The sequence below is a fragment of the Thunnus thynnus genome, chromosome 4 (genome assembly GCF_963924715.1).
Source record: "Thunnus thynnus chromosome 4, fThuThy2.1, whole genome shotgun sequence".
NCBI classification, from domain to species: Eukaryota; Metazoa; Chordata; class Actinopteri; order Scombriformes; family Scombridae; genus Thunnus; species Thunnus thynnus.
The window spans coordinates 35,052,016-35,079,979 of NC_089520.1; the positions used below are offsets into that span (position 1 = coordinate 35,052,016).

General features: G+C 39.4%; 1 protein-coding gene across 12 annotated transcripts in view; it reads right to left on the minus strand.

The window, feature by feature from the left end:
• nfasca (neurofascin homolog (chicken) a) overlaps positions 1 to 27,964 on the minus strand; it is a 142,421-nt gene that overhangs the window by 12,967 nt on the left and 101,490 nt on the right. For 4 of the 12 annotated variants that reach the window (XM_067588485.1, XM_067588486.1, XM_067588488.1 and 1 more), the window contains 16 exons: positions 27,371 to 27,495; positions 25,693 to 25,737; positions 24,937 to 25,038; positions 24,119 to 24,316; positions 23,262 to 23,332; positions 22,226 to 22,448; positions 21,841 to 21,956; positions 21,416 to 21,626; positions 20,788 to 20,910; positions 20,481 to 20,654; positions 18,452 to 18,478; positions 14,647 to 14,883; positions 13,835 to 13,957; positions 9,251 to 9,397; positions 7,052 to 7,180; positions 5,628 to 5,697 (listed from right to left, as the gene is read on the minus strand). In XM_067588485.1, the coding sequence (XP_067444586.1) occupies positions 5,628 to 5,697; positions 7,052 to 7,180; positions 9,251 to 9,397; positions 13,835 to 13,957; positions 14,647 to 14,883; positions 18,452 to 18,478; positions 20,481 to 20,654; positions 20,788 to 20,910; positions 21,416 to 21,626; positions 21,841 to 21,956; positions 22,226 to 22,448; positions 23,262 to 23,332; positions 24,119 to 24,316; positions 24,937 to 25,038; positions 25,693 to 25,737; positions 27,371 to 27,495 (2,121 nt within the window). Of the gene's footprint in view, positions 1 to 4,131; positions 4,494 to 5,627; positions 5,698 to 6,334; positions 6,387 to 7,051; positions 7,181 to 9,250; positions 9,398 to 13,834; positions 13,958 to 14,646; positions 14,884 to 18,451; positions 18,479 to 20,480; positions 20,655 to 20,787; positions 20,911 to 21,415; positions 21,627 to 21,840; positions 21,957 to 22,225; positions 22,449 to 23,261; positions 23,333 to 24,118; positions 24,317 to 24,936; positions 25,039 to 25,692; positions 25,738 to 27,370; positions 27,496 to 27,964 lie in introns of those variants that run through there. The other 8 variants (XM_067588489.1, XM_067588487.1, XM_067588495.1 and 5 more) reach the window with 6 other exon arrangements.

The following is a 27,964-nucleotide window of genomic DNA, read 5'->3' on the forward strand; positions in this document are numbered from 1 at the left end:
TAGGACAGAGCCCCCAGCACTTGGGGAATGGACCAGGGCTGGGCCACCAACATCTGGGTCATCTCTGCGTACCACTGAGCTGAGCGGCGGTCCGTAGCTATCAGAATGACCAACATTCTCTGTTGTCTCACTCTCTCCTGAATCAGTTCAAAATCTGCTGTGCCACCTCAGGGTGCAGTATCCACTCATCTGCCAGAGGGCCGCCCCTGGACATGAGGTCGGTGCCCCTGTTTTCCAGACTCAGAATGTGGACAGCCCTCAAGACAAGAGGTGTTCTGAGACCATCACCAACACGTGTCTCCCCTGAACCAGAGTCAGGAAGTGTTGGAGAACAAGGAGCATGCCTGAAGTTCAAGGAGGTTGATGTGTCGGTTTTCTCCTGAAGGCCACACACCACCTATCACTCTGCCCAGACAGGTGCTCCTCCACCCATCAGGGACACATCCGTGAACACCACTATATAGGAGGTCACTCGACCCAGGGGTGATCCCGTCAGCAGATGCTGTGGGGACCCCCAATAACGCAGGTCCTCCTGCACTGATGGGGGAATGTTCACAAAGCAGTGCTTGTGCCTCTTGCGAAACGCAGGAACTTCATGTGTTTCAGCGCCATCTCGACATGAAAATAAGCATCTTTTAGGTCAATAGTGGTTGAACCAGTTCCAGCAATCTCCAGATGGTTAGCATGCGGAACATCTTTTGTGCGATGCATTGGTTCAGGATGCGGAGATACAAAATGGGTCTGAAACCTCCCGTCTTCATGGGAACCAGGAAGTACATGAACTGAAGTCGGCCACAAATTTCCAAAGGTCAGCAAAGTTGCAGAGACAGATGAGAGGTTGTCATCAATTCATCGGAGAAGCTGTCCGGAGAGTCTTAGCCAAGGCGTCTGGCTGCAGAGTGCTGGATTAAATGGTGAGACTGGGGCACGTCGGGCAGGAATGAGTTTGAAGCAGCAACCCCACCCGCAGACAGGTAAGATCAGTGAGGTGATTTCTCTGTTGCTGAAGTGAAAAGGATGAGTGAATTTCAGTGGGCAACTGCGTGCATTTGATTGGAGGAGAGTATTACCCATAGAGTTCACTAGAGGACGGAGCCTGTGTGAGATACAACTTAATTATGTAGCAATAATAATGCTGATTTTTTCAACTGTGCACTAAAATACTGAACATCCTCTGAAATAAGACAGAATGTAAAACAAGATGGATAAAACAGGAGAAGCTATTTACAGGGGAAATACTAAAATGACAGATGTAATTTACTTTGTATTTTCAACTTCTTAGAAGTGTTTATTCTGTGTTTTGTCCTCCAAATATTCTCCAGTTGTTTGTTGCCTAAATCATTTCCTTAAGGGTGTCAAATTGTGCCAAACATAGATTGTCCTGCCCCCTTGCTCTCACTACAACCCAAATTGATTTCCCTCGCCATCTCTTACCCTGTGCACCTGGTGGCGGATGCTTTTTAAATGTCAGCCGGCGGAGGAAAAACAAAGCAATTAACCTCTAAAAGGGTGAAAAACATGTTAGTTGTTTCTTAGCTGGAACAAAAAGGTGCAAGACCTCCCACACTCTTCACTCAGGCTGCTTTCTTAGTTCACTATGTCTGCTTGTACTGCTGGAACAGCTGATCCGTGGTTATAGGGATGGATGCATCTTTGGTCTTTTATTTACAGACACTGACACGGTCATATTACATTAAGATCAATGGAGTAGTGTAATTACTGTTCCAGTATTGAGCTCCATAAAAAAGCAGCTTTAAACCACACAATAAAAGAATAAATTAAACTTTTTTCATTGTGTGGCAGGGGGCCATGGTCTGTTTGTTTTAATTGAGGTTTGAATGATAATGTGCTCTCTCCATGTGATTCTATAATAGCCTGAGGCTGAATCAATGCTGTGATCAACCAGAGGCATTTTATATTTAAGTCTGAACCTTTCCTCAACCCTGAACAACCTCAGCTGCTGCTCTGCTGTGTTCTGGGAGATAATGCATCTCATCGAAAATATATTTTCTCTTCACCTTGGCCTTGCATGAATTACTGCATAATTATGTTATTTTCTATGTACCAAGAAGGCAATATATGTCACCAGTGTGATGAGGATATTCTGGGGTTAATCTCTTATTTGCATTGGTTTGCACTGACCTGACAAAGTTATCACCATGCAAATAAGAACAAGAAGTGCCCTGTTTCAACTGAAAAAGAGTCTGTTTGTTTTCTTCTGTCCAAACCTGAGCACAAAAAGATACTTTGTTGAATTTGGTTAATTTAACATCACACTGGCTAATCACAAGGCAACCAGACTTTTTAATGAATAGTTTAACAGTTTGAAGTAAACACTTATTTGCTTTCTTTGTCAAAAGTGATATTAAAAGATGAATATCAACCTTGTGATATGTTTAGCTTAGCTTAGCATAAAGACTGGAAGCAGGAACAAACAGTCACCCTGGCTCTGTCCAAAAAACACCTACAAACAACTCTAAAGCTGACTGATTATTTTATTTTTATTTTTATTTTTTAACTTCGGTCAGCATTGGGCTGGTGTTTCTTTCTGGCACCAGTCTTAACGCTAAACTAAGCTAAGCTTAACACCTCCCGACAGACATGACAGACACAGACATAAGACTAATATCTACCTTCTCATGTCACTCTTGGAAAGAAAAAAGGTAAGCAATAGGCTATCAGATGGCAGCATGTTTCCTTACACTCATAAACACTTGCATTTTGTGGTGATTTCATATATTGGTTTTGCATTATGTTCTGTGTATCAAAGTGTCTCAGTCAATAGTCAAAAGTCAGTGTATCTAAAATGTATCATGCCACAGTCTAGATACTGTAGAGAGAGAGATTGAGTATTTTCTTGAGAGGGCTAAGATTAGTATTATTTTTCGAGCCTTGAGGTGTTTAATGCTTTGTGGTCGGCCCATTTTCTGTTTTCTTGTGTATTTACTCTACTAATTCAATTCAATATGTCTCTTATTTACTGAGCCAGGTTGTCAGCCTGCTAACTGAAACCGAGGTATCAGCTCTTCATTTCTCTGGGTTTGATGTCTATAGATTTAGTTCTGGGACAGCCTTAGATGAATAAAATGTGTTGGAAGTCCAGTTACAATGAACATTCATGGTGTGACTAATGCATGGCTCTGTCCTTTACTGTATCTCTGTGTTCGTCACTTGAATGTCATGTGACCTTTATGGAAGCAGAATGCTCTGGAGCCAGGGAGCTCCAGCCTTGTTTTCATATCAACAGGTGTGAAGATTAGGTTTTTGACAGGGAGATGGTTTGGCTACTATTGATTACTGAATTGACTGTTTGACATCCTTAAGGAACTGAGGCCTTGCACTCAGCTGCATCCTGTCCATCTCTTTGCTAATCATATCTAATAGCTATGGTGTCAGCTTTCTATAATGTCACCTCTATCACATCATTCAAATGGTGCTTTAAAAACTAATGCAGACTAGCTGGACTGCATGAATGGAACCTGTACACTCTTTGCAGACTAACCAAAGAGCCAACAAAACATTAATCAGGTGGATTGTTCTACACCTTATCCACACCCCATTCTCCCCAGTTCAGGGGAAAGATCTGGTCCCCTCCCCGACATGCGCAGGCCAACAGAGATGCCGTGCCAAAACCAAAGTACCTGTTCTCGTTTTCGTTCCTGTCAGGGACAGATGACCCATTTCAGCGTGGGGAAAAAAGAGGGACGAGATGTGAGGAAACAGGGGAGACGGCAAGAGACAAGAAGTGGAGAGAAAGACAGAGGAAGGAGGACAGAGGAGCTCCAGATGATACATGCATGTAAATCCTTGCATGCACACAAACACACACCCTCATACACACACACAGAACTGAAGAGACTTGAGGGATTAGGACCAGTGATGGAGTCTGGGTCAGAATCAGGGTAAAGCAGTGACCTTGGCTGTAAGAGAGGGGTTGGGTATTAATGTTAGACTCATTACTGATTAACAAACAAAACAGGATCTCACACACTGGAGATGGATGAATCACACAGTATTAACAGCATAGCACCACTCAGGTGATAATAAATGCTGATCACAACTCTTTTGAAACTACCCTGCATACTGATATAGAGCTGTTATTTTATTTAAATGCCACGTGATGCAATGCTGTATCAATCAAAAACTTTAATTTCATACTTTTAACAAAGCATTTTACACCAAAGTAGAGCTACATAATGATAACCTATGTATATGTGATTTACATACAGTATGTATAAAGTAGATAGTCTTATTTATTCTCGTCTTTTTGTCAGTAGGATCAAAGGATAAGATTCAGAGGCTTTTCTTCAGATGTTACAGAGTCTACAATTACTAAAGGTAAAGGTTGTAGTGCCACTCTCACGCTGCTGAGTGAGAACATGGACATCTCCGATTTAGTAAGCATGTTAATCTGAGTGTCAAAGTGGACAGACAGAGAAAAAGACAGAGTCGTTCTCATTAAATAAGAACGAGGCCACAGAGATCAGTGGGACCTGGAAGGAGCAAAAAACACATCACTTACCAACACATACAGTACAGTCACATACTCCAGTATACTGTATACACCCCCATATTACATAAAAATGGTCTACATGCTCATTTTTCTTTTAAAGACCACTGTACCACATGTGGCAAGGTTTAAGAACTCATGTCAAACGTACTAAGATGGTGTTATAATGGCAATTTGAACATTGGATAGCAGGATAGCATTGAGCCTCAGCTGCTTGAGATAGAAAACTTTAATCTCTGTCCATGTCCACACTAATGATGACAAATGTAAGAACACTATATACATGTCTAAACAGTTTCATCCACACTAACATTTTCAGATTGTTCTTTTAAAAACATGCGGTCCTTAGAAATGTCAGAACAGTGGGAGACTGATTAAAAAGTTTTTTCTTCCCTCTCTTTCAGTAAGCAAACAACTAAATTGTGTAAGATGATAGCTGGATTTTTTGACAGATACATCCCAAATACTGGTCTTAAGAAGTTATATCTCTCTTCTGTTGCCTTCAACTCTCAACTTTAACTAATCACACAACATGGGTGGCAGCTACCATTGGCATATGTTTATGTGGTATAAAATAGTGAGGTCATAAATGCTACCTGCTAACTGAGACTAACATTATGTCCTCAGCGGCAGCATTGGCTGAATGATCTTACAGCATTAAATGAAAGATGTCAATGACACCTTTTGAATGTCTGGACTTGGATGTTAAATTAAGCCAATTTTGTAAATGTAATCTTAAACACATAATTATTATTAAACCCCAGGCCTTAATGTCATTTAAACTGATTTAGAACAGAAATGTATTTGTGTCACAATGTAGGAAAACTTTCCTCAGTTCAATATGTCCTATACTGCAGCCATGTCATATACTATCCCTTGACTTTTTGCCTTTTACTATCACACATCCTCATACAGTATGAGATGTGGCAAAACTACATGGTTGAGCAGTAAAACCTAATCCATTTACTTCAAATTCCCTTGACCATTCAATTTATTTTAAAGACAACAGTCCAAAAATACAGTAGCAAGCTACTGATGTAGGTGGTGCAGGTGTAATTCGGACATGTCAGCTCTAAAGCGGGCTGAGAACAGAGAGAATCTGTTTGGTGATACTTACTGGTAATCAAAGGATCCATCCTGGTCTTTCTGATCCACAGGGTCCAATGGGAGATCTTTTTTATCACGGACTGAGGAGAAAAGTACAAGAATAGTTAAAATGTTATAAAAATATTCAGTGTTTTGCTAAGAGCTTTATTGAATTTATGGTTATATTTGATAGACAAAACCATCCACATCTGGTGAAACTCCTGGAGTTATACTTGAACATAAAAAGCAAGTGTTAGTCCTCATCTGATGATTCCTGATCGTTCCATATATTTGTGTTTGTTTATTAGACTTTTAACTAACACTGTGTCCCAAACACTGCAAAGCATATACTATATAGGCTATGCTTTGTTCACTGATGTATACTGCAACTTTGGAACACTGCTGCCAATTTCAAATGTCTAAACTTCACAAACAGATGTTAAAAAGTGTTTGCAGTGGTTTATTACTTTGTTTTCCAAGCTGCATCTATATATAGTATGTGGTTGGGACCCAGTGCATGTATTTAAACCTGCATTGACCTGGTTACAAGTATCAGCTGTTTAATGTTGGGTTGGGTTGTAAGGAGATTCAGTGCTTCAGTCAGTATACAACATGTTTTAGTCACAGTGTAGTTATGAACTCTTTTTCAGTTTGTCACTGTTGTGTTACAGTCCTTATTTGACTTTGCTCACCACTGGTTAGTTTAAAAGTTTCACAGCATCACAGCTCAGCACCTACCTAGACGTTTTGTGAAACCAGTCATGCAACCACCACCTGGACATTATAGAAACTGCAAAACATTAACATTAATCTAATTTCTGTTTTGTAGATCACCAACAATGCTATATGAAGACTCTTTTTATTTTGTATCAACAGTGAAAATATAATTTCAATTGTGGAAAATAGCATATCTAAAGATAATAATGGTAACTGTTTAATAAAATTACTGCTTTATTATTGCAAATATTGCACAAAAAACATAAATGTATACTGTTTAGACTCTGATCTATCAAATATTCCGTCATGTAGGTGCATGTTGGCCTGGTCATTTGAACCAATAGCTATTTTTTTGCGGTGACATGTAGAATGTGAATGTGAAAACAGCCTTCTATGTCAAACTCTGTATATACATTATTCTGTACAGTGAAGCTCAAACTTCCAAATGTAGGAACAGGAAGAAAAACACATTTTTGAGTGGAGGGGGACTTTAAATTTTCCAGGAGACTCCTGTGTCAATGTGTTGAGAGACTTTCAGTGTATTACTAAATGAAAACTTGTAAATGTAAATTTACAGTGGGGGAACTATTTAAGGAACCAGTGGCTCTATTCACTTTGCTCTTCTACTAATGTTGTCCCGGTCCACGAAAAAGCCTGTCAGCCTTTGCCAGACGGCTCTGCAAGACTAGCACTGGTCCTCTCTTGGGTATCATTAAGACAGCCAGTGTCAGGCCTTACCTGGGTATTTGCCCCCGCGACTCCTCTTGATGAAGCAGACGATAAGAAGGATCAGTATGATGAGAGCGATGGCACACATCAAGCCGATGAACCAGCCTTGAGTGGCTATGTCTACCTGGTCTATGTAGGCTGGAGACACACAGAACACACACACAAGGTGGGACAAGAGAGAAGAGTGGGGAGACAGTGAGTATTTTTCAGGCCCACAATGAGTCGGAGCTAACACATCAGACAATCTGTTCACATCCCACAGCGCTCAGTAGAAGTCAACAACTCAGAACCAACATCTCGTTTTTGCCCCCAAGCTCATATCCAGGATGATGATGTACAGAAGGATCACATCCATAACAATAAGGTGTTTATCTTCTCTTCCATTACACAGTGTGTGAATTTTAATCAGAAAAGCGTGTGAGACAGATGTTTGTGGTGTGAAGAGAATCGTTTCACTTTCCAATACAGCCAGAAAGGTTTCAGTACAACCTGAAAAAACACAATTTGCCGGAAATTCTAACTGAAATTTAATGGATATTAGCACTGAATAAGAACAAAATAATTACAGAGATATTTACTGCAACATTTCTAATTTCCATCAAAATATGTACACATTCATATCAAAACTGTGGGTCAATTTCTAAGAGGTCTTATATACCAGACATAGCAGACAAAGTAAGTTAATGTTTTTATAGACAATCTACCACAAGCAGAACAGTGTTGTTGATGTGTGAGAGGAATCGACTGATAGCCAGTCAGCTTGAAGGGGATTTTCAGCTCATGTAGCAGTCACCATATTGGAGGTCCATAACTTTTGGATAACAATGCCTATTAATACCTACTTGCATTTTTTAACCTACAGCATAGCATAACAGTCATCCTCACTGTGAGGGACCAACATTGTTAAATCAACAGGGCTGACTGACTTTGACTTTTGGTAATTCAGCTGGTTAGTAACATCATATTTTTAAAGGCAAAACATTTGAGCAAGCACACAATGTTTTTTGTTTTAATGAATTTATAAGTCTAAATTTGAGAGCATTGAGGAACAGACTTACTGATTGAATTCAGAGAGCAAAGTCTTGACTGTGTGTGGATCAATCAATCTCACCATTTCTGTCAGATTCTAAGGCTCAACAGGAAACATGTTATGCATGCAGCTGATAGTCATCTCATTTTCCAGTGAAATGTAACTTACTATATCTATATGTATATTTACTTAAGTACATTCATTAGTCAGCTACAGTTACTAGCTCTTTACAAATTAAGACTTCACATACAAAACATGTGACGAGCTTATAAAATATGTTGCTCTGATATACATTAAATTACCAAACTGTTTATAAAATACATACATACACTGATGAATCAGTAACAGAAATCCACTCCAGTCATTTTCACAGTTTGAGTCTTTTAAACCAATAATCTCATGGAGAACACTTGGTAACTTGGAAGTCAGAGCCTCGCAATGCGTCACGTCCATTTCAAATCAATTTATGTTACTGTCTGCGCCGATATACAGTAAATCTTCCAAAAGCTCAAAACATTGATTACATCCACCATTCTGTCCTCACTCTCTAAACTTGTTCTGCATTTGCAAAGCTATCACTGTATGCTCTGTACTATTGATTATTGATCATTAAGGATCAGTCAATAATTTTGCCATTATTTTACTTCCACAGCTAGTTAGCAAACTTGCCATACCTGGTCAGGAAAGGCTTCTTGCTTCTTGTTAACACATCATACCTGACGTTAGGTGGCAGGGAGCTAGTAGTGACTAGTATTTCCAAGTTAACGTTTTTATAAAATATGTTGCTAACTAGTTGGCAATCTGAACTAGCTTGCCAACTAATTAACAACAAAAAACAAAAATCAAGATCTAAAGCTTTATATAGCTTATACATCAGTGTTTGTCAGATGTCCATTCTCACAAAAATGCAACTTTTACTCTCATTCATAAATTGCTCAAAGAAAATCAGGATTAAGTTTGATGGTTTCCAAATACTGCATAAAGAAGTGAAGTGTCTCAATCTGACTCACTTGAGTTCACCTATGGAAGAGCATGCATGGTATTAAAACACTTCAACAAAACAATAATAACTCACCCAACTTTGACTGAGTTAATGTTGATACTACTACTGACAGACTTGCACCCAGAGTAACCCACCTGGCTGGAACCCGGTTCCACCTGGCCAGGTGTGGTCTCACCTGTTTTGGTCTTAAAGGTGATAGATTTGCTGCTGATGCTGTTGAGCTCATGGGAGTAAACCCTCAGATGGTACTTGGCGCCTGCGATCAGATCCGTCACTGTAATGGGGGGCTGTTTCACTGGTACAATTTTCATCGTCTTGTTGCCTTGGAGACACAAGAAATGGGCCAATCACACTCCAGGGGGTGTGGCCTTCGTTCCACAGTAACGGTTGAGCTTACTAACAAAGGTCACGGCATCACGATGCTTTGCAGGGAGACTGTCCTTTCTGAGTGATAGCAGGGTTACTGAAGTGAATTGAGACTGATAACAATGCAGTGCACATCCCCATCATCAAGGTATATTCACTTCTTTACAGTATAGAAGCATACACATGATGTACTTTAATACTTCTAGCCATTATACTTAATGGATGAGGTGCAGCTCTTTGAAGCTCTGTTCAACTGACAAATTCTGGTTCATTTTCCTCTTTTATGGTTATGAGACTACATTTTCTCTCAAGGGCATAATTCTCCAGAGAAAACTCATCTAAAAATGGGGAGTGAAGGAAAAGAGGGGCACAAGTAGTAGGTGCTTCTTCAGGCAAAACCACTGCACTGTGGACATCAAAGACTCACACAATTAAAATGCCCTATGAATTGGTCGCGTCATGTTTCCACCGAGTAGAATTGACCATTACAGAAATATCTATGTTCTTGGGTAACATCAGGGGCTAAAGTGGCAAAGCATTGTTTGTCTCAATTATTCATAGGCCCACACATATCTCCATGAGGTCAAAACAAACAAAAAAAAAAACAGCGACAACAACCTGCATCTTTCCAGTGGAAAGACATGACCGTCATGACATGGCCGAGCTATGAGCATGACTCTGATGGTGAAAGGAGGGGGTAGCATAAGGTGGTGACATCATGCACCATGCTCTCTACCATTTCACAAGGCTGGAGCAATCCAACAGAGCTCATTGCAAAGCCATGCTATCAATACCAATTCAGCCAAACAAAAGTTCTAATGCAGAAACAAGAGAAGACATGCCAGTCCTATTTACATAATCAGTCAATGCAGTGCTATGTGTAAGGCCACGGCTGATGTACAGTACAACATGGTTATCTCTGTTTTCAGGTTCATAAAAAAAAGATGTCTTTGAAGTAGCTTATTGAGACACCTGCACATCTTTTTACTTTCAGACCACAGACCTTCTTTTTGATATTGTTTTTGATCAATCAGCAGATCAAGCTGTTGCTATATAACACTTGTCTTTCCACAGCAACTCACAATCTGCTGTTGTAGCTTGTGTGACCAAGACAAGTGTGCATAACTAACCTTATTAGCATATTTTCACAACATTCTGTGAAATGCAGGAAAATGCAGTTAGTGGTAACAGTTCATGTGGTTTCATTCCTCTCTATGTAATCCTACTGTGACAAATTTTAAATTCCTTTTTTAAAATGCAGCTTTCGTCATTAGTAAAATAACTTAAAGATAAGAGATCTAGGGTTTGGTTATGGTTCAATTCCTCTAAATTCAGGAAGGTCAATTCTCAAATAAAAGCCAGTATTCAAATAAAGACAATATTCTCAAATAAGGTTAACCATAAGGAGGGGTGGAATTACCTGTACTCTAATAGTCACACAGTAAATTCAACATAATATGTATTTCCACAAAACTAATTGTATCAGGACAACACCAGAGTCAGGTCATACTCACCACTCTGCTGCTCTCAGGATCTCTTTTAGTTTTCATTGACTAAGTCCAATTGTCTCTACTTTGCTGCTCTTTTGACCAATGTTAACTACTGTTAGTAAAACGCAATTCTTACCACTGATGTTTGAAATTAAAAGCCTACCTGGAAGCTGCTGCTAGAAGGATGTGAAACATATGTGGAGGAGGTGATGAGTTTTATACATTGTACAAAAAACTGCAAATTGTGATAATGATTATGTCCTATCACTAAAGTATTTATATTACAGTGGTCATGACAATTTATATCTGTTTATCATGTTGACTGGCTACTGGCCAAGTTGAGTCAAAAAACATTTGGGATTACATTTCAGCAGCTAATCCTCTCACTTTTACTGTGTACTGTAAAGCAAGATATTACATCTCATTTCAATTTCACACAAATTTAGTGAGATCAGGTTGAATTACAAATATATGGCTGTGTATATATCTACACATTATGGCACTGATGCCCACACCCTGACATTTTCTTTCTTTTTGACAAGATATCCCATTTCCTTCTCTGTAACAAGTGGTTCCAGATTCATTTTTTTATGCTACTAAATCATCAGAGAGAGTGTCAGAGTCTCCCTGCCACTCCCTCTTAGAGTCAAAGCTTTCAGATTTGACCTTGGAGAGCAGGGGGTGGGAGGGAGGGGTGAAGACCATTAGATCAGTCTCTTCATCCCCTCTCTCCTACCTCCCTCTCCCCCTTTCTCCTTCTATTCACATTCAGACATCATTAAGAATTTAAGCCACTGCCAAAGTACATGAAAAATACATCCTCCCTTCTTTCCATGCTCAATCAAAGATCACAGACTTTGAAATGGTGGAAAGCAATAACAGAGATCCTAATTGTGCCAGGCTATCCAATATCAACCAGCCCCTGGATTCCAGAAAAGGAGGGATGATGTGTTTTATAAAAGTAGGCTGCAAGAGTGCGTAACACCCAATCAAAAGCAAAAGCAAGATGTTATAGAAGCATGGATAGCCAAAAACAGTGACACATTCAAACAGCAATTCAAGCAAATCAAGCCAAACAGCCCATTAACAGTGCTGGTCCAACAAGAGCCATTCAAAGCCAGGCAGCATGTTGAAAAGGAACCACCGTGATGGTGCACTGCACAGGAAGTTAGTGATGAAGGTAGACATGATGATGACCAACATTTTCCAACATATAAAAAACAGAGAGAGACAGAGAGAGTGCAAGAGAGAAAGACACACATAAAGACTGTGGTATGCTGTATCTTCTGCTGTTGTAACAATATTAATGACTTCAACCCTTAGGTGTGAATATCACATCCTTAAATAATAAGGGTGATTTGAAAAAAAAAAACAATAACAGGCCAACAGAGCAGCAGCTGCTGCTTCAGCTGAAGGTTATCTGCAGTGTGAGATACATATTTTCTGTTTTTGATAAAAGAGCTGTGATGGCACACATTTTATTTAAAACCTTTACATCAAAAGAGGATTCTTTCCTTTCCCTTTCCCTTCTTTCATACTCTTTCTCCATTATGCTGTAGCCTTGCTCTGTTCAAACATCTGATTTTTTCATTACTTGCTAGTCTTGTTAGGTAAAGGTTGCCTAGAAGTGCTCTCCATTGAGGTTGTTTTGGGAATGGGAAAGATAACAAGAAGGACACATTTAATCAAAACCCTGGAGCAATGAACTTTGGGTAACAAAATGTGCCATTGAGGTGAAATTGAAGTCAGTATGAAAAAAATGAGCCATTAATTGTTTAATGAGTCGGCCACTGAGTAATTCTTTGGTGTTTCCATTCCATGGATCGGATTGGTAATTGTAATCAAAATTCTGCTACTAACATGATTGAATTTCACCTCAAGATGGAGGGAACACATGGATTAGCACGAAAATTACATTTCTGTCCCATGGGGATTTGTGTGAACAAAGATGAACTGGACAGTCTCACAGAGCACCAATAGTGTCATTTTAGAGAGTGGGCTAGAGTGTTGTTGTAAATGAATGACTGATGCATTTCAAATCCAGTCAGTTCTATAAATCTCATCTTAGGTTAGCTAAGGTTCCTCTGGAAAAGATTAAACAAATCTGTTCTCTCTTAAAGCTGCATTAATCAATTTTTGTTTTTCATTTGGTCACTTGAGGGCAGAAATCCATAACAAGTTGAAAATCACAAACTTTTGACATATTATGCCCTCACAAAGTTGTAGATTTTCATGTCTAGCTATCTATCTGGCAGTTTAGCAGAATGCTGCACTATGTTCACCAGCCATTCACTCACTCTGTCTGTCTGTTGCTGAACAGGTATAACAGTGGGTTTTTCACTTAGCCTTTTCACTGAAAACAAACAAAAAAATTTGATGAGAGCAGTAAGACTGACCCAAACAGTAAATTTGCTGGCAAGAAAATCAAATCAATTAGCTAAAAGATACTAAAATGCTTATAATTCATGTGTTCATCATTACAAGTGACCCATTTCATACTACACATAAGTCATTTGACCCACTGTTCATATAAAAAAATATTGATTAGTGCAGCTTTACAGTTAGAGCTGGTGAAGTCTTAAACCTTAGAACTCAAGCCAAAATTGGAGAGTCTGCTAGATACATACAGTACCAGTCAAAAGTTTAGATTCCCTTGAATGAGAAAGTGTGTCCAAACTTTTGAATGGTACTGTATGTACAGTAGAGTCCCAGCATTTCCATAAATGTTGGATCTATTTTGATGCAAATTACCTGCTCTCTAAAATAACCCCCTTTGTCTGCTCCTACTCCTATAATCTTGTAACATCATTAATATCTCACTAATATGGTAGTACTCTCTAATGAGAAAGTTCAAATCTATCTGGAATTCAATAGGGCAAAGTGGGCTTGGTCTGGTTTCTTACTGTCCAGTGTGAACTCTAGCACAAACTCGCTGCTGTCGGCCGGGAAGTTGTGTCTCCAGCTGACATTAGTGTAGTTACTGTTAGGCTCCACCGTCAGATTCCAGATCTCCAGCCCAGGGGCCACTACACAAGGGTGGGTCAGGGGTAAAGGGTCAAAGGTCAGGGGCAAGGGGCAGAGAGGGCACAGTTACAATAACCACACACAGGGCTCCATTTAGACCTATGCATGGTTCTAGCACTAAGGGAGTCCTACAGGAATGGTCATACTGATCAAGATTGATTCCAATCATGATCCGCTCAAAGCCAGAAGTACATTTAATATGTTCATGGACTGAAAATTCACCCACAATAAAATGCTAGAGGATTTTTCAATTCATGAAACACTTATTGCAATGCTTACTTCTGGTTTAGAATGGACTCCAGTGCTAGCTGAGCCTGGAAACCAAAATGGTGAACTCACAGTCCTCTTTAGTTGAAATAGGAAACCCTCATCACTCTTAAGTGTTGAAGGGTACTTGCAGGGTACAAGAACTTTACACTTATCAACATCCATTTGATAAAAAGAAGTTTGGATTCTCACTTCCTGACCAGGAGGATAGTTGCTGGCTACATCCCAATATTCTGAAGTAATTCCCCACTTTTAGTTCAGCAGGTACAGTACAGTTTATTGGCATGCAGCCCTGATGTAGTTTCCTGTTTTGTCAGGTGGGAGAAGGCAATGGTCTTTTGACATCCATGAATTAAAGTGTCATTCACGGTCAACTAATGCACTAAAAAGACAATTAAAACCACAATGGGACAACAGCATGTACCCAACACATTGTCGGTATGCTTGTGGGAGATCAGCACAGGAGGTGTAGTAGTAGTGGTCGCCTCAGTTGTAGTGGTGGTGGTGGTGGTAGTAGTAGTAGTGGTAGGAGTCGTTGTTGTAGGAGTGGTAGTAGTTGAGGTACTAATGGTTGTAGGAGCGATGGTAGTAGGAGGAAGAGGAGCAATAGGAGGAGGAGTAGGAGTGAGAGCTGAAGCCACAGAGGCGTCGGTAAGCTCAACTACAAAGGAGGAGGTGGGAGAGAGCAGAGGGTTAAAGACAAGGTAGCAGGAACATCGAACAGGTAGACACACACTGACATACACAGGAGAAAGTCAATGAAGCCCTGAGCTGAAACAAACAAGGAATTCCCAACAAGCAGCACTCATCATCATACGCCTCACTGAGGTCATCATGAGTCAATAAATGATCACAGTGTTCATTTGAGTGTTTTCCACTTCTCTGTTGGCATCCATACATGCTTAATCATCATTGCCCTGCACAGACTTAGGTGCCACTGCCACCAAGAGGAAGTATGCTGATATTACAACAGGTCTGAGAAAAATGCGCTGTAAATGAGGTTTTTCAAACTTTCTTTGAAGAACTGGCAAATGAGGCGATACTGTATTTTATAAAAGCCAGGTCTGGAATGCCCCAAACCCTATTTATAGTTCATCAAGTATTTAAAGGGGCACTCCACTGGTTTTAAAGATTAAGTTAAATAGTGAAAATAGTTAATAATGTCTTCTTTGGATCTGGAAGAGACGGAAAATTGATTACCTCAGTAATGATAATGTCAAACAGGATTCTCTCAGCTTGAACCTAAAGATTACATATTTATAACAAAAGCTTGTGTTAGAAGCTGAGGCCATACATGGGTCAAAGGAAAATAATGCTATCGGTTGGATAATGTGAAATGTAGGATCCAACATTTTCGAACTTGACTCATACTAGGAATTAAAAGTCAGGATATCTCAACCTCTGCTAAATTGTGACCTTTCTTTTATTTAATCTGTCTCTTACATGTAATCAACTTTATGGAAGTGCAATAGTAAATTGTTGGAGTGCCCCTTTAAATATTGTCCCTGCCGGTCTAGAGCCAGAGGTACCTTTTTCCCAAAGGACCTTGTGTAATTAATTTACAGACTCTCTTCACCCTAATACAGACATCTTTGTTGCACTCACATCACTGGGGAAAATACAACTCATTTTATGTAGTTATATGTCACATTTCTTTCAGTGTCTGTCATTGCAGTAAAAACTGTAGTGACAGTCCATTTATTTACTGCCCTCATGAATCCTAATTTTCTTTTTGACAAATACAGTCTTCTTCTTGATGCTTAGTCATCACTTGTGAAGTTTTTTTTTATCAGTTGTACAGTATTTTGTCATTCAGGTATAATCTACTTGGAGAGCTTGCTAGAAGTGTCAGAGCAGTTGTGTGCTACGGCTGGGTATCAAGCACCAGTACATTTTGGGTACCAACCAAAATGTGTCAGTAACACAGAGGATAAAAAAACTCTGTAGAACTGAAAGCTGGCACTGAATTCTTTGTCAGTTTCTTAGTCCTTTTTACCGATTGTGTGATTTTAATCTCACAAATTTTAGACTGTATTTTGTTAAGGCAAAGCTCTTGAGTGGCTGCTTGAGTTTATACAAGCCAGCTTAGTCCTATCTAGATTTTTTTTTTTCTTAAACTTTTGTAATGCTATGGTCTCCCCTTGGGGGAGTCAGGCCTCCCAGGTTGGAAACCAGGATCATCCCTTACCACTGATTTCCACTTGTTGCTTGCTCTTTACTGTACCTTGAAGTTGAGGTCATGTCCAGCCAGTGAATGGTCCCACTACTGAGGTCTCCACCCCAAACATTTCCCTCATACAACAACCCCAAACCCCAGCCAGCATGCTTTTATTATTATATTCCAAGCATGCCCTCAAACCACCGTGCGAGGGAAAAAGAAAGTAGGACAGGATGATGGAAACATCAGAATGTTCAGGAGCTAGTACAGCCCAGTGATATAGGCCAGTTCAGCCAAACGCTTCAAGCCATCTTACCTGTGATCCCCAGTATGTACTACTGACCCGGTGAACAGAAGTGATGGATAAAGATGGCAGAGTGACATGACCTTTGAAAAAGCTCAGAAGCAAGACGATCAAGCCAGTGAGTGAGTGAGCAAGCCAGTCAACTGCTGATGGGGTTTGTTTGCCTCCCAGAACCTTCCAATAATTCACCAAAATGTTTCCCATCTCCTCCCATCCCACGCGCACTCCCAAAACAGCAGCGCCATCATGACTTTGCATTCAATGACAATGAGAGAAAAACTCATTAGTTGCCACGCATGGCTAACTCGTGTCTGGTGGCAGACAGAAAGAGCAGTGATGCTGTGAGATTGCATTGTAAAGGTGAGCCATCAGGGATTGGTTAAGTAAATCAGAGGTTCAGTATGAATGAAGATTCTACAGCTATTGGGGTGTGTGTCCTGAGCATGAAGATGATCTAGTTGCTCAATGTCCTCTCTCTATATTCTGTATTAATTTATCTATAATTTTTCCATCCTGTTTTTCCATATTGTAATTCTACTATCTTGGTCCACGCTGTAAACACTACATCTATTGAATGTCTGTCCATCCTGGGAGAGTGATCCCTCCTCTGTTGCTCTTCCTGAGGTTTCTTTCCTCATTCGAATAGAGGGTCTAAGGATTGGAAATGTTATATGCTGGACAGATGGTCTCTGTACCACATATTCCTGTTAACTAAATGTGTGGATCGTAAAGGAAACTACTGTATTCAAAGGTAATAAGGTTATGAGTAAAGTGACTAGGCTCATTCAATCCCTGACAGCACACAGCAGCAGATAAACAGCAGCTTTACACACAGAGGAAGGACTGAGAGATGAGGAGAGGCAGACAGGCAAATGAACAGATGAGTAAAAAAAACAAAACAGTATAGACAGCAGTTCAGTCCAACAGCAAACACTCAGTCTGATCTGTTTTCACCAAGAGCTTTAGACATTTCATCCATTGCATAAGATTATAATAAATGTAACGACTTGGGGGTTTTGACAGTTGTTTAAACATAATAAGAAATTACATGACCTATGGGCAATTATGCTTATTTCTGATATTTTCACATGAGTTCTAACTAATCTAAATCATAAACAAAAGATTAATCAATAATGAAAATAACTATTAGTTGCAGTCTTATGGTAAGTGACTGGTCCTCTTTAAATTACATGCGACAACATACAACATATATTGCCAGTATTGTATATTCATCTATCACCCGCTAGTCAGTGGATCTTGAGTTAGAATTGTTTCTTTTACAGTTTCAGAAATAGTTAATGTCTTAGGCTTGTAGATCTGTAACTCAAAGCCTATGCTAAACTAACCTGCTTGAATAGCCAGTCATGGAACAGTTTTCTGTGGTGTACTGCACGAAGATCTTGTCTGTTTATGTAAACAAAGGTCTTAATTGTCTCAGAAATGTAAAGTAACAGCAATTTATTGGCACTTTAAGATATGACAGCATGTTATTTTTAAAACATGAGAGCTGGAAGCTCTGCCGCTACCCTACAGGCAGTAACATTTTAACCTGGTGGGGTTAAAACTAATGAAGCAGCTCCCTCTGTTGCCTACCAGTGTGACCTGCAGGGGGTGGTAGAACTGCATGTTGCTGGACAATACAGGATGGATTGAATGTGGACTGCACTGCTGTTAAGTGTTAAGATGGACAGATAAAGGGACAGACATGGCGGATGAGAGCGGGGCAAGGCAACAGGCAGATTCGCTGTGCTTCTTGTTCCCCATTACCTAGACCTGTAGCATCAGTAAAGTTTTCTGCCAATGAAAAGAACAGGAGAGACAGGAAAGAGGGGAGAGGTGTAAGAAAGAGAGGGACAACAACAACAGCAGCGGCTGGAAGGTCGGTTCAACAGATATTCTCATTCACTCTAGGAGCGGGGAGTTTGGTTTAATATGTTCAGGTTTGGAGATATCAGTCTCTGTCAAAGCTTTTCATCAGAACTACTTTCTACTGAAAAGATAGTTCCTCTGTTCGCAGTGAAGTTTGTGGATTATCTAGAGTCACTGCTAAACTGTTTCTGGAAAAATATGTTGCTTCTCAAAGTCAGTGAATAAATTCCATTCACTTCTATTGTATAAGGGGGGAGGCAAAAATTTCAGAGACAGACAGACATTTCAAAACCTGGACAAATAAAACCAAAACTATCTGCATGACTAGATACTGCTAGAAGTAAGGCAGAGTTTTTATTTATTTGGGCGAACCACCTGTTTAAAACAATCTTTTAAGTTTTGACACCATAACATTGGATTATTTATTTCTGCAAGTCAAATGTAATCATCAATGTGTGTGTGTGTGTGTGTGTGTGTCAGTGTTGGTGTCGTACATCAGAGAAAGAGCAGCTCTTTCTCCATCTGATACCCCAACAAAGAGGCCTGTGTTTACTCTCTCACCTCTCTCTCTTTCTATTTCTACTCACACACACACACACACACACACAAACACACACACACACACACACACACACACACACACACACACACACACACACACACACACACACACACAGAGGTTCCATGGCTACACAAAACCAGACTCTCACAATATATACACGTTATCAAACCAGCCCAGTTCCCATGCAGAGAAAAGGGCTGGAAATGGTGTGATTACATAGCAGAAGACACAATGCAGCAGTGTGAAGTGATTGAGGTGGCTGAGTGTCCTGTGGGATGTTTGCCTCTTTACTCTGTGTAATTATTGGCAAACAGAATCCTAGACACACTGTGTGAAGAAAACTTCAGTAACTCCTCTGATAAAGTGTGTCACAAAAAATCAACTCTTTGAACTCTTGGATTATCTGTTTCAAGAAAGTTTCAAGTCTGTGCAAGTTGATTTTCATAAAGTATTGAAATTTGTTTCAGTTCACAAATTTGCTGTTATTCTTTATTTTCTTACGGCCAACAAATCCCATGAAAACACCAAAACCAACGATGTGTTAGTGCGTCTCACTCTACTTTTCTGATTTCCCTACCCTGTCTGTGGCTCTCAGCCTCAAGCCCATTTATTCCAAATATAATGTTTCATTTTTAAAAAGCCTACTTTACTTTCCTAAAATAGCTGGGCACTATAGTTACTCCAACAGGAGGAAAAAGTGTACTTGTTGGGGACTATTTTCATCTGCGGATTAATACACATTTGTCCAGTACACATAATTGACAATACATACAGTGGTGTAGTAGAGACGGGATATAACTTAAGCCCTGTAAAAGATGTTACCATGTACCCATTCATATGTGCAATGAGTATTCATAAGTAAATACATGATGCAAAAAAAGATCAGTATTCCGACCATTATGCTGCTTTCTGTTTGACTAACTGAGTGAATTTTGTGGCTCATTTAAAACCAAAACTAATAAATGAAACTAAAAAAAAGTTAATCTGGTGAATATGTACCTCACTACAAGCAGATAATGGCATGTTATCAGGCTACTAGACATCAATATCAGTATTTTATCAGTTGTTGCTTCACCTCAAGATGATAACTATACATTTATTGGACAGCAAATAAATGCTACACTGCCTGGTTGCCTATGGAAAACCCTTATTTTGAATTGATTTTACTAGGAAAATTATATTGTATTCTACATATTCTTTAGTATATGCAGCAGTACCATTAAATTGTTTAAATAATAATTTTCAACCTTGGTGTCCATAGAGAGTTTGGTGTTGTACAATAATTAAATGCAGTTTCAGAGGCGTTCCTATCCTGTTGGAAACAATGAATATGAGATTTGGTCTTTTTAATGTAGAAACACTCACCCTCGTTGGCAAAGTGTGGGGACTCCTCAGCAAAGACCTCCCCTGCTCCCACCTGGGTGAGCGCTGAGAGGTAGAACTTGTAGCGGGTAGATCGGTCTTGCAGGCGAAGGGTGAACTCTGTCATGTTAGGAAGGAAAGTCTCCAGCTGGGGACGACCCACCCTGGAACCATTGACTACACACACAACCACATACACATTTACAAAAGAGTGAGGGAAGAGACAGATGTAGTGTTGGTTTAAGCAGGTCTGGTTGTGTTTCCATTAAGGCAGATTGTTCCTGGATTTATCAGATAAAGAGCAGCTCACCTGTTTGGTACTTGAGCTGGTATCCAATCAGAATGCCATTGGGCTCCAGAGGTTTGTCCCATTCTAGGTGGAGAGTATCAAAACTCCTCCGATTAATCCTGAAGGACCTGGGAGCATCCGGCACTGCGCACACACAAAACACACAAAAACACACAAATAAGGAGAGAGAAGAGATAAAAGTGGGATCTAGGATTTAGGAAAAGGACAGAGCAGAAAAGTAATTTGTTCTGTTTAAGTTGCCATCATAATGATTGAAAGCTGAGGCCTTATGATGCAGTACAAACTGCTCTTCAAAAAATCTGTAGACTGTCTGTCTACAGTGTCTGTATACATTCATGCCAGTAGCTCCAAAAAAATCTCTTAAAATTGAACTCCTAAGTTTTGTTTCAAAATGCCCCCTTAGGAACCTATGTGTGATGTCATGGATACTTTTGGATGTAGTGTATGATTGTGCATTAGTTTTTAAAAATTCCATATAAATCTGATAAATGTGCTCCTTTTGGCACCTCATCATCTTGTGATCTGATGTGTTATGATTAGAATTTCTCCAGACCTTCATCTTTGGAACCAGAGGTATGGCTTCATTACATGTAAGCTTCTCCCTGATGTAATACTTGAGTGTCCTTACCTCCCTCCTTAGTGGTGAAGTCCACCGTGTTGCTGGGTGGACCCTCGTAGCCGTTGTTGGCCACAACCATGAGCATCTTGTATCGCGAGTAGGGCACCAGGTTGCTGAGGATGCCAGACGGCTCAGCCACAGTGCTGTAGAAACCTTTGGTCTTGTTCTCCTTACTGACCACCAGACCCGGAACCTGACTGGACTCGCGCCAGTAGTACAGCTGGGAGGGTGAAGGGGGAGGAAGTAAGGAAGGAGGAAAGAAGGGAAGAACAAAGTTGATGAGTAAGAAGTGCAGAGGTGGGGTGAGGAGATTCAACAAGATAAATTGAAGAGGTCAGAAATTGAAAAGGGGAATGGAGGAGAAAAAAACATCCAATCTTTTTTTAAGCCAACTCTGCAGTCGGTTCTCATTAAGAAAATGCAGGCAGTCTCACTCTGTACTCCTTGAACTCTCCCTGGACAGAGTTAAGGTCCACAGGTTTCCACTGGATGTTCGCTTTGGTGCTGTCCACCTTTAACACCTGCAGTTCAGTGGGAGGGTCGGTGGGCTCTGAACACATGAAAAAGAACACAGCATGTGTAAAGAGTCAAAAAGGCTCAGTTCTGTTTCTGCTGGAATATCAAACTCCCTCAGAGGCGCTCTTGTTGCTTTGCAGTAATTGGACTAATGGCTTAAAATGAAAGGAGAATAATTGACTGATAAAATTCTCTGAGTTTCCATCAGCTCGAAAAGCATCAAAACAAAATATCTACCAGCCTTCATGCAAAAATCAATTTTATTGACTTTCAAAACCTGATATCTACTGTGTATCTACTTACTGTCCTCTCCAGAGTATCCAACGACCATATTAGACTCAGGTCCTGATCCAAACTCATTCCTGGCCTGGATTTTGATCTCATAAGGCACATATGTTTCTGTGTTTTGGACGACATGTTTGGACCCCACCGTGGTCACGTTATTCCACTCCTCCCCTGAATCCTTCCGTCTCCACCACACACTGTAGTGCAGGTTCGGGCCATTTCTCTCCAGATCAAGCAGGGGCTGAAGAAATAAAACAAGAAGCTCACTGACCAAAAAGTAGATGCTGGTTCTCATAAGATACTGGTATGAATTAACATGAAATTTGACTTACACAATGACACAATAAATATGGTTTGGAGGGATCTTTCATATCACCAATAAAAGGTCAGATTTGAAAGGTTTGGTTTTTTCTCGGCCAGTACAGTCATTCATTTTATGGTGTTGAATTACTAATTTCTGCAATACACTTTCAAGTTGGCAGGTGGGACTTGCAATTTCTAGGCAAAATTCTTCTTTTGGATTGGTTTTGATATTGTATTACACAATTTTTTCCAAAAACAGCTAAGTACTTCCCAGCAATGACAGACACATTTGGAGATCTTCAATGATGCACCAGAGCAATTATTATTCCTTGTATTGAGTTTTTTTTAATGAATATTTTTAAATCCCTCCTACAGATTGAAAAGCTATTTCTATACAGATATACAGAATGTACAGATATTATACAGAATGTATATTGCGCCTCATTCCTGACCGCATCACTGTCGTGCCAACAATGACAGTAAAGCAAACCCTCTTGTGTAATAATGCTTAATTAAAATGTAATCTTAGAATGTTTGTGTTCTCTAAAAAGAAAGTGAGACATAATTATACAAATGTCTTCAGTACATTATTCCTACTACTTTCAGATTACTTGATTTTATTTTCAAATTTCCATGATCACAATACAGACTAAACTCTTTGTGTTATTGTTACAATTTACATTTGTTTAATAGTCACTGAATGCAATAGTACACTTACAAGATGTACTTTCCTGCCTTGTACATGTCTTACCTCCCAACTGATCTCCATGTTGTCCTTCTTGGAGCCCCATCCTCGTAGACCTCTGGGTATGGCATCTGGGGCTTAATATGACATAACAAAATTCAAAATTCACTTAAATCGAACAACATCAACTCCAACAAACCACTATACAGGTACAGATTTATGACCTGAAGCTTTCTGAATGTGGCTTCCAGAATCTGTACTCATTCTTATTATGAAAGACTGTTACAATTTTATTCCAAAATTAAACACCCATCACTTCAAAACTTATTCCGCTTTGACTAATAATTTGTGTCTGATGTGGTTTTTCCATAAAAAAAAGTTCCATTACCAGTTCCATGTTCCGTTGGAAATTCTTAAAATGGTATCTAGCCTACCTAATTGAAAATCCTGAAACTATGAATATGCAAATATATTTCAATTCAACTTGAACTGCTGGACACAAGATGTCTCCTTATTTAACTGTAGTTAAATAGTCCATACTCAGTGTTTGTGCACTGGAAGCTTCAAGTTTCCATATCACACTTGTGTAAGTTGCAGACTGGACTACGATTGGCTCCAATCTAGTTGTGATGTCACAAATCATTCTAATAAGGTACACACCTTAAACTCAGATTTTCTGTAAGCACAGAGAAACTTTCAACTTTCACTTTTGTGAAAAAAAGTCTTCTAATGTCAAACTCTGCACACACATCACTCTGCATACTGAAGCTCAAACATTCAAGAGAAGTAACAAAAAGCAAAACACATTTTTGTGTGAAAGAGGAGTTTAAGTACATGAAATGTTGTGTCTGATTCAAAGGTAGATAAACTACAGTGTTTAAACACACACATTATTTCAAGTGAGTGTATATGGTGCTGCTCACCAGCTCCGCTGGTCTTGTATCGTGGTGAGGGGCGGCTGGGCTGACTCTGGCCCACTGCATTGATGGCAATGACTCTGAACTGGTAGTTGACGAAGGGAGCAAGCTGCAGGATGACAGAGTTGAGGTCCCCGGGGTAAGTGGATAGGTCCTGCCATCTACCCGGGTCCCAGTGGTCCTCCTCAAACTGGACCAAGAACTCTGCAGAGACACACCCGGCATGAGAAAAGATAGAGTACTTACTGTTAAAGCAGTGGAACTCTGGGGGTATCTGGAGGTCCTGGAAGGGGTAAGCAAGTGGTGGACTACATGCAGGTGTAGCTTCATGTATTCTCATATCTTGACATCATTTCATCCCTTCATCTCCCCTCCAGTTTGTTTAATGACCCTATTGCACTAATTTTACAAACCTTCCTATAAATACAGATTATAATTAGAATTTCATAACTAATAGGCCCCCCAAGTGATATTTCTCAGATGGATTAGAAATGTGTCCTATTAAAATTTACCTCATTTCTTTATTAATGAGTATTTCTATTTAAACATTCCTCCATTATCATTTCTTTTCTAACCTGAGACAAACTCTACTACTTCCCCCTTTTAGCTCTCCTTTACAGCTGCACTGCTTCCACATACTTAAATATAGCACAGTGTATGCTTGCAACACAAATCTATGAGAAATGTGATAATAAAATGCAATTCAATCTCTCCTGTGTGTGTGTGTGTGTGTGTGTGTGTGTGTGTGTGTGTGTGTGTGTGTGTGTGTGTGTGTGTGTGTGTGTGTGTGTGTGTGTGTGTGTGTGTGTGTGTTGTGTACTGACGTGTGATGGGGCTCCTGTGGTCATTTCCAGGAATCCAGGTGAGGCGAACGCTGCGGGCTGCTGGGTCTGACAGATCCAGATCCATGGGAGGGTCTGGACGGTCTGCAGACAAACAGGTGATAATCTGGCTTTAGACATGGCAAACATAGACAAACACACACATGCAAGAATAGGCATGCTGCAAAATACTTGTCACTCATACTGTACAATGCCATTTATTCTCATAATCAGTCCTTCAGTGTTAAGTTAGAATACACTCCTCGATTTAATTATTTTATTATAACACCCAACAAGCTCCACATCTCCTTCCAGTTCATTGTTCTTTTGAAACACAAATCAAGTTTCAAAATCAGTTTCACATGTCTTAGGAAATTATTAATATATCGAAAAGCCTAACCCTAATAACTAATAACACGAACAACTCAAAATCATCATACCAAACTACCACATACCAACAATATGGACAAAACCTTTCAGACTTAATATGAGATTGAATGACTTGACAGGATGGATTGCAATGCGTGCATATAAAAATCCATTCTGCATTAAAAACAGTCTCTCCTCTTAAACACACATGAAGAAAAAAAAATGCTTTGGTATATAATAAAAAATATTCATTATAAGAGTGTGTTAATAAAAATATTATAATATAGCACAGGCACAAGTGAAGATAGAGACAGATAAAAATAGACAAAATAAATAGAAAAGAAAGACAGGAAAGAAAAGAAAAAAAATTCCACCTGAGCCGTGTGTTACCTGGAGGCAAGGCACTAGAGACTGAGGGGTTGAGGGAGGCTTCCTCTGTGGGGCGGGGGTCAAGGACCAGGAAGTGGGTGTAAAGGTTAGAGTTTGCAAGTTAGTCTACTAGCCAATCAACAGCAAGGGAGCACAGTTATTATTAACACGTGATTTAATGCACAGTACACATTTATATTAATATAAGTCAGTTTCACTGAGCTTCAGTTTGAGACACTGATGTAAATATTATCATTGATGATTACATTTAAGTCCCTGGAATGTGCTGCATTTTGCAAAAAATAAAAAGATGTAAGGATTAGGAGGTTGTTGTTATGTGTCTATAATCCCCGAAGACTTTTCAAGTGTACGAGGTGTGTCTAAATTCTTTGACCAAAACAAAGATGGTGACAAGACAAGTAGGCAGCTGTTAAAATTAGTTAAAATACAGATTTACTGTACAGCAGTGCTGATCATTTTCTTAAAAGATTATGGACATGTTCTCAGCAAAATGGCAAGACAACAACTGCCTAATTATGTTGAATTTTTACAAAAACATTGGCTTATTTATGAGTCAAATATAATCATCAATTGAAAAATTTCAAGTGTCAAAACAACCATCCCATGAGATGCTCAAACTTCACGTCAGCTACACAACACTACAGTATTTCACTCCATCTGCTGCATGCAAACTGCTGAATCAGTGGGAGTTAAAGCTAAGCTAGGTAAGTATTTAGTAAACTGCACACAATAAAACATGCATGATTTCCAATGGAAGGCACAGAGCTGAAACACAGTACAGTGTCAAGAAAAAATCTGAAGACATTTACAGTAAATATCTAAAGAATACCTAAATGAGAGGATATACAGTACAGTGTGTGTGTGTGTGTGTGTGTGTGTGTGCGTGTGTGTGTGTGTGTGTGTGTGTGTGTGTGTGTGTGTGTGTGTGTGTGTGTGCGTGTGTGTGTGTGTGTGTGCGTGTGCGTGTGTGTGTGTGTTTATGTGTGTTTCAGAGAGGAAAAGCACTGTTAATGTATACATTGACTCACGTCCTGTAAGAGAACCATTTTAAAGTGCTTGTTTGTACTTAACTTGAGTATGTCAATTGTGAGACCTATTTTTTCAAAAGGGAACATTGTAAATTTTACTTCACTATATGTAACTGACAGCTGTGGTTAGATGTTACTTTACAGGGGAAGGGGTGAGTTTATATTGTAAAACATGATACATTACTTAGATTATAAGCTGGATACTGTAACAGACACTTACTGTGACACTTCTTGTTTCAAAGAAATGGTAATTATTATATGTAGAGTACCATTCAAGTGAATGAGAAGGTTTTTGACTGGTACTGTAACTCTATTTGTACATTCCATCTTATCTCTGATTAATTTGCAGAGTCTCAGTGTTGGTGGATAGGTAATGCTTTGGACTGGCAAGGCGAGCCCTGTAACAAGTATTCAGTATATATGAAAGTATAATTACAAAGTATATATGATATACAGTAAACAGATCACCTAAGATACTGGAATACTTGTAAAGCAACTGTAACTCTCATCTAGTGTGCCTATGCATTCTTCTCAACAAATACTTATATTATTGACACTTTTTATCAATTAAAACAATAGGACATTTGCTTTTAATGGATTAATATTTCACTATAGTGTTGATACTTCAACTGTTCTGTATGTGAGTGTACCTAACACAGTGAGGCGGGCTGAAGCTGAGTCCTGGTCTATCTCAGATTTAACAGTACAGGTGTACGTTCCCTCGTCACCCTCGTTGACATTGGGGATGGTCAGTGACTCCTCGTCCTTCTTTATCCTGGGAGACAAACACAGAGAAAGGATTGGTATAGTATTGCATCCTCAATGCTTTTGTTTTTTCACATTTTCAATCTGTTATCCATATAATATCAATCAACCAATCATTTTGTTCTAAAATCAGAGAGTTCTGTAAAAAAGACTAGATTCTGTTGCTTGCTCTGGAAGAAAAGCTATATCTCTGCTGAGAGCTGATTATAGTCGCTTATGTACCAATTTTGAGTTTCTAAAATATATGATATTTTTTGTGGATTTTTTTTTTATGTAACTATACAAGAAAAACAAAGATTCTAAAAGGATTACCATGTGAGGATTACTACACAAAGAAAAAGAAAGAAATGTCAGTGTAGTTAGATCACAAAAAGTGACATTCTGCTTCCCAGCAGAGAATATTTGTTACTACAACTGTTGTGACAGAGACAACACACCCACAGCTGGACATCACCACTTCTTTTTTTATCTTTGACGTG